A 7,500-nucleotide genomic window follows, 5' to 3' on the forward strand; every position below is an offset into this window, starting at 1 on the left:
CGAAATCAAACAGCAGTTCTCAGGACTCGTCTCAAACGTCGACTGCAAATTCGACTTTGTTCAGTTATTTTGAATTTGACAAACGAAAGAAACCAAAGTGAGTGAATTAGGCGAAGAAAATTGAACCGTACTCTTTCGTATTCTCGATCATTCTCTCGATCAAGCGCCGCGCCACGTGCATAAATTAAGACTAACTGAAGGGAAAATCACCTACAAGCGTCGCTTTCGGTCAGTGTAAAATGCTAGCCAATTTTTGCCATCAAAAAGACTGAGTGACGTTTTCAACATGTTTCTGTTTTATTGTTTAAATTTCATTTTTTATGAATGTGACGATATTTATGCAAGCACTGCACCCTTTCTCAGTCAAATAATCAAATAATAACTGTCAATTGCAGAGAATTCGTTCATCCCGAAAACCGAATGCTCCCCAAACTGAAAACGAGTGTTCCAACTATTCTATGCAATAGAAAATGCCTGATTTTCTCGGAAATAAACATTGATGACGGCAATATATTTATGGTTTGTTCCCTCGTGTATTTTTTCGAAACCATCTTGATTATTCGTACACTCCGCTTGCAAATCGGAAAGTTGACTACTAGCTCGCCGATGTCATGAGGATTATTTTTTGGGTGTCAATTTCTTATGACCGTTACCATGGCAACATCACATTTTATGGCGGGCAGATTTATTTCTATTTTTGGCCTAAATTCCCTAATATTCATACTTTCCTTCGGTTGATTTTTTTTTATTTTTTGCCATGCTATGGAAATGATATTGCGTGACATTTTGAAGTGGTAAAAAGTTAAGGTCGCTTGGACGGTTTTGCCAATATTCTGTAATTTGTCATTTTTCAAAATAAATTCGATTAGCTTCGACAGATTTTAACAAATATAGGGTATTTGATAGGAACTGTACGTGGCTAGAACTGAGCCAATTAAAAAGAATACCGAAGGGAACGCGAGAATATCAGCAGTTAATTTTACAGATTTGGTCACGCAGACGTCACGAAAATCAGAAAAACACGCGCGATTAAGGCTTTACGCGGCATGCTAGTGCGACTAAAACTCTAGGGAGCCCTCCTTAACACAGGGCAAAGGAAACTCCCGTTCAATTCAACTAGCTATAAGCAATTGCAAAAAGGTTGACATACTGAATCGAAAATTCACCTCTTCTTCCTAAAACCCCTCTTCCAGTTCATAAGAAAAGTCCCAACACCCCTCCCTCCCCTCGGGCCCCCGTTTTCAATGTTGATACCCTTTAGTTTGAATGGCAAATGCAAATGACAACAACTTTGCTTGGGGGGGGGAAGGGGGGTTGGGGATACGCTGACTTGAATGGCACACATTGTACGTTTATTAACAGTGAGTGTCTCAACTGTTTTTACAATTGCTTGTAGGGTTTTGCGGAGGGGGAGGGTGGGGATTTTCTGTTGTACTTGATCGCATAAGTGATAACTATTAAAATGTACCAGGGTACATTTCCCACGGTAGAATCGATTACAGGCAAAAACGTAATTTTATCTTGGTGGACCTCACATTTATCCAGGGAAATTGCCTCTAGTAACCACAGCTGTGATTTTCAGATGTATTTTAGGTTACCTTTTCTTTTTGGAAACTTTAACGACATGCATTCTCTTTTTGTTTTTCAGACTACAGAATAACTGAGCCGTCATCTGGCACTATTTCTTCAAAGATTAAGCGCAAAACTCAATGGAACCATAATTTAATTCCGAACTTGATTAGCGATATTCATGATATTTTCATGTCTGTTGCACGCACACACGAATTTGAACATCTTTTTATTTCGACTGTACATGGAAAAGAACGATTTTGTGCCTAAAGATTTGTTGTTAGGGTTTTTTTTTACAAAACCGAAGACAACTGTGGACCACAATGCGATTTTAAGGTTTTAAGGCGATGCTCTACGAAACGCCGCGTATAAGTCCGTGTGTATGTTACAGGGAACCTCTAATTCAACAAAAAAAAAAACTAACTCACAGGAAAGAAATAAGCTTTATAGTCAAATCAGTCAAAATTATTTTATAAGAAAGCGTTTGTATCCTAAAGAAGTAAGTTTTAGAATCGCCTGTTTTTGTTTTCAAATTTCTCGGGCGCCGCCATCTTAAACAATTGTGACGTGTTACGGTTGTCCTATTGTTATTAGACAAAAGCTCTTTGTGTCGGAGCAATACAGCAACCGTAATACGTCACAATTATTCAAGATGGCGGCGTCCGTGAAATGTGAAAATTAAAAACAAGCGATTTTAAAACAATTTTTTAAAAACAGATTTCGAACAGATGTGTTTGGAAACATAATTTCTTTCGGTTTAAACTTATTCTGTAGTAAAAGTGGAGGTTCCGGCCTAACGCGGGTGAGGGAGTCTTCGTTTTTGCAGCAGATGAAAAGATTTTATGCGTGTATGTTTTAGTTAGGGGTAGTAATTGAAGTCATGAAAATAAAAGCCAAAGTTTATGTTAGTCAAGCGATGACGTGATTGTGTCCTTTAAAGGTCTATGTATCGGAATATTCTTATGTTCTTAGGCGAAAACTGTATGGAGGATATTTTAAACATTCCTTGGAAATTGCATAAAAAAATCTAATGATTTCTTTGCAGAGGGAGAATTCCAAATTCTATGTGACATGTTTTCTCCCAAAGATATTGCCGGTGACTTTCGTGATATTGTGGTCAGTCCAGAAATAACTGAGAGAATCTCGGCGAGGTAACTTGACAAATCAGTTATCTTCAGACAGCATAAAGGCAAGGCGAGGCGGGAAACTCTTCAATAGCTCTTGTAGAGAATGTCCCTCCAAACAGTACTTTTGAACTAGAATAACATCATAGATCCTGTAGAAATACATATGTAAGCGGTATCGTTCCTTGGAACCTACGCTTTCAGTGCCCATGTTATAAAAAAAAAAATCACTTCCTTTTTTTCTTCAAATTTTGAAAGTTTGTTTGCTTAACGCCTGACTGGCAGAATTTTGAGCTTTGGCTTTTATCCAAAGGCCGTTTACTTTGAGTCCGCCATTACTCACGTTCAACACCGACCGATTGGACCTCAGAGGGTTGGATCCAGGGAAAAGTGACGTCAAAGGCTTTCAGCGTGTGAATATGCAAAACGCAAAACGCATCCCAGAGGGATATGGGGTGGGGAGATGAAAGATCCCCGGATCTGGCCGGCCAGTTTTGGCACAAGGAAAACTCCCTTATACTTCAGGAAAAGAACTTCATTCTTAATATGCAAATTTTTGTTCTGTTGACATCACCGCAAATAAGACTAAACTAACAGAATCACGGCAAGTGTCGGACTTGCTGGAGTCTTCACGTGAGTGAAAATCAGAATAGGAGCGTAAAGATAAATCCTTTATTAAAAACACAACTCGCAGCTTTACGGCTGAATTACATGTGTTATGAAAATACACCATTAAAAAATATTATCGTGTTAGTTATATTTGTCGTTTATTTGAGAAATGCAATATAAAAGAAACCTTTTGGTCTTAATATTAGGTAGAGAGGACATTCGCTTGTTCCTTAGACTGTATCATGTGTCGTTGAGCGCAGGCAACAGTCCAGCCAGTTTTTGATGGCCATTACTTGCGATAATCTGATTAAATAGAGTAATACACGTTACAGTGTTCTCGCTTTTCAAAAAGTGACGTCATATTGGCATTTCCTAGCACTTCTCTATACGGAAGTTCTGGATACACAATCCGTTTAGGGCTCGCTTCTGTACCCTTTCAATCTGATCAGACAAATAGCCCAGCAGGCTAGCATGAAATGCTTGCGAGGCGTATTCTAAGTCAGAGCGTATACAAGCACAGTAAAATTGAATGAGAGATACACGGTCAATACCGGCGCGCTTAAGTTGTTTGAGCAAATAAATACGCTGAGCCTGCTTTCGCGGTGATATTATCTACATGATCATTCCACTTTAGATCATCTCTTAGTGTAACGCCTAGTACTTTAGCTTATTTAACAGTTTCAAAGGTGTTAGTATTGACCTCAAGTGCAGGAATGTCTACGTTTGCTTTTCTGCGATAATCTATACGGAGTTCCTTGCACCTAAGTGAGTTCAGTTTGAATTTGTTGGCGTTTGACAGTTTACATGTAGGATATGGTCCCCTATGGCCTGTAAATTACTTACGCTAAACTTTGGAACAATTTCCGATACCGTGGTATCATCAGCAAATTTCCGCATGACCGATAAAGAGTTATCCGTAGTAGTGAGTTCATTTATCGTGTCCAAAAAGAGCCACGAGCTAATTTGGGTATCCTGTGGAATCCCGGCGGGGCTGGGGTAAACTCTGAGAAACATGACACGTTGGGATCTCTCAGGCAGAAAATCCACACCCCAGTTGACAACGGTGGGTTTAACTCCTAGACTATAAAGTTTGTCGACCAGTAAATTATGCTCTACTGAGATCAAAAGCCTTTCTATAGTCTAGGAGCGCTCCCCTGACATGGGAGCCAGTTCCATCTGTTGCCAAGCCAGTTGTGCAGCATACAAAGGGAAAGCAAACGTTAATCTGGTGTTCAGATCTCTTGTGGCGAGCGAAGGCCAGCTCGCCTTCGCTCGCCAAAATAACAAACCCCTCGGCGACTTTGGACAACGTGGAATTTTGGGATATGGGCCTCAGGTCTTTGTTGAAATCTTCGATAGAGCTGCATTTGGGGACTGGTGCGACATCCGCTTGCTTCCAAATACGCGGGAGTTCAGATTCTCGAAATGACTGATTTAAAACTTCGGTAATCGCTGGGACTAGAATATCTGAGAACTCCTTTAACACCCAGTTTGGAAGGCCGTCGGGCCCCCCAGCTCTTGATGTGCTGTTCTTGCTTAGCCGTGTTGCAACAGAGCCGACCACCATCAGCATTATAGCCTCCTCGTCTTCGCGTAAAACGAAGGCGAATCGGACAAGGGAGTGTAGAAGACCACGAAGGATGCCTCAGTCCTCTCTCCCGGAAGGCCACTGAAAGGGAGGCCAAACAATTGGCTTCCATTCCAGTTATCTCCTCAAACCCCTTGGAAAGGGATCGGAAAATAGAAAAAAAAAAAAAAAAAATTAAAGCAAACAGTCCTCCTGAGACGGCGATCTAACGCAACTTCAATCATATACTGATATCGAGCGTTAACATTTGATCTCAAAAGTAAAAGAAAATCTGACATTTATTTTGGAAACTCGGCTGAAAAGCTCGAAAGTTGTATTATGACAGTTTGATATTTGAAACTGTTTGAAGCTGAAACATTGAAACAGTGCCATCTGCTATTGTAGCCTCACAAATATCCGTTCGAAAATTAACTGCCCTACAATTAAATACGTGAAATGAAAATTTAGATAACCTTTAAAGAAGTTGAGTATTGGATAGCATGTACTTAACAATATTACCATAGGAAAGGGCTTTAAACAGACATCCCAGCTGTCGGTAACTCATTGTTGAAATTGATTGCTCATCGACATTTTATCTCGTGACCGGTCCTAAATAATTCAAATTTCGCTTGAAAATGTCACGCGCATTTTGCCCACTTCGCAATGCCTAGTGAAGTCACTATATATCCGCTTTTAAAATAAATGTTAATGTCTCTCATTCGAAAAGTGCAATAAATACATGCGACAGTGCTGTTTGTCAAATGTCAAGTTCCCAGTGTTTCTCTGTAGGGAGAGAGTCACTGTGGGCGGGACTTCAGTCATTCACAAATTTATGACAGGATACACGATGATGTCATATCAGGGAATAAACAAACGAGTCACTTCGAAAGTGGCTTTCACTTCGCTTCAGTCACTCGCTAAAGCTTCGCTCCGCGCTATGGAAGACACTGAGCCTGAAAGCGCTAATTCATCTGACAAAAGCCAAAAGAAAAAACGTGTTCTTGAAGATAAAGGTATGTCACATTTTCTCATAAGCATAAATTGAGAATTGTAGCTCCTTCAAAGTCAGGTCCAAAGGAGCTTCAATGCGGTCAGAACTGCTGTTGCGTGTCGTTCCCAACCCTTGCTGGTTTCAATATTTTGTCGATCAGAGGAGACTTCGTAGAGAATTTCAATTCATTTTCAATTACAGAAAACTAGCAAGGAGTATCTATAATTTAAGGTCTCTGAAAGGAGGAGAATTACTTTGGCTTAGAGCGAGAATTATGGTGGAATTAACAGCTAGACAGTAACCGCGGTCGGCTCTTCATGTCACACACAACAAAGACGACATTCTACGGAAATCAAATGTTTGAAATGTGATAATGAATGCAAAACACTGTGAAACGCATGTGACTCAGGAAGAATTATAATCCTCTTTTGACCAAAATCAATGGCTTTCCTTCAATGGAACGACTTCCTCTCAAAATGGCCTGATTTAACTTTTCGGCTGTATTGTACATGCATGGCCCAGTCGTTTTTTGCCGCGTGGAATACTGAATGTCAATGTTTTGGGCCGAAAATTTTCACATTTTCCACGGGCTGATTTGCCGGACTGAGTTCGGATACTCTCCATCAAACGCAGTCCTTAATCGTAACCCGTCATCGTCTGAATCAAGGATGAGGAATTTTATAGTAAAGTAAATTTACTTTCGGCAAAGCTTTCGGAAGTGGTGAACTACTTGAGGTCGTGCATGCTAGTCAGTTGTAAATTTATACGCAAAAAAATTCACTCGAAGTCGCTCTTTGTGAGTAATTTAGTTACTTTCGTCGCAGTTCAGTTCCAATGGCTCGATATTTATCATAACTTTGCTTCATATTGAAGCTGAAACATCACCAAATTGAGAAACGCTGTATTTTTCGGTTGCTGACCTTACATTAATAGCTGCCTTTGGTTTTGCCTTTGGCAGCGGTAGTCTGGCGCTGAAAGACGGTGGAGTTACTGGATTATTTTTATCTGTATAAGAAACCTATTTTGACATCTCTAAAATAAAAGCAATTTAACTTTGTGAGTTCGGTCGAATGAATACATATGCCTAAATTTTGGCTTTAAAAGACCTTTTCAATAAATGGCCACATCTTTGGACAATTTATAACAGTCGCCAAATTATGGTCTAGCAACGTTTCAATGTTGCTTGCGTTTGTCTTGTTTTTAGCAAGGGAATCAATTTTCGTAGGCTTAGCAAGGACAATTTACATTTTTAACAAGCTAAGTTAACGAGGATTTGTAGCATTGAAATGCCAGGTACTCAGTTATTTGACGAAAACGGCCATCGCTTCTTGTATTACTGATACATGGCGTTGTGTTTTGGCGGGAAAGTTCTCTGAGCTATCTCGACTCAAACAATTCTATTTTAAAGATATTCGCACAGTTTGCACAACGTAAGGTCTCCAAAGGCGCGTCCCGGGTGTTTTTTTGGCGGATTGTAGTGTTTTCTTAAACAATTTTTTATCGTGGAATAAGGGATGCCATATTGTAGCTAAATTCATGGAAGCGAAATAAATGCGAGGTGAATTGGCCCTCGGGGAACATTTGCTCTTGCAGAAGATAATCTTGCAAAACAGAGAGCGAAAATGAAGAACTGGAACGCC

At 40.0% G+C, this 7,500-nt stretch overlaps 2 protein-coding genes across 3 annotated transcripts in view; both read left to right on the forward strand.

The window, feature by feature from the left end:
• Positions 1-2,784, forward strand: part of LOC137978602 (exonuclease 1-like) — a 19,067-nt gene extending 16,283 nt beyond the window's left edge. For both annotated transcript variants that reach the window (XM_068825596.1, XM_068825597.1), the window contains exons 12-13: positions 1-97; positions 1,649-2,784. The exon at positions 1-97 is cut by the window's left edge and continues 57 nt beyond it. In XM_068825596.1, the coding sequence (XP_068681697.1) occupies positions 1-97; positions 1,649-1,664 (113 nt within the window). In that variant the 3' untranslated portion in view covers positions 1,665-2,784. The remainder of the gene's footprint in view (positions 98-1,648) is intronic.
• A 2,962-nt stretch (positions 2,785-5,746) lies between these two features.
• LOC137979898 (photoreceptor-specific nuclear receptor-like) overlaps positions 5,747-7,500 on the forward strand; it is a 17,429-nt gene continuing 15,675 nt past the window's right edge. Inside the window, exon 1 of the mRNA XM_068827214.1 lies at positions 5,747-5,882. Coding sequence (XP_068683315.1) covers positions 5,807-5,882 — 76 coding nt within the window. The 5' untranslated portion in view covers positions 5,747-5,806. The remainder of the gene's footprint in view (positions 5,883-7,500) is intronic.

This window comes from Montipora foliosa, chromosome 12, assembly GCF_036669935.1.
Source record: "Montipora foliosa isolate CH-2021 chromosome 12, ASM3666993v2, whole genome shotgun sequence".
In the NCBI taxonomy this organism is placed as follows: domain Eukaryota; kingdom Metazoa; phylum Cnidaria; class Anthozoa; order Scleractinia; family Acroporidae; genus Montipora; species Montipora foliosa.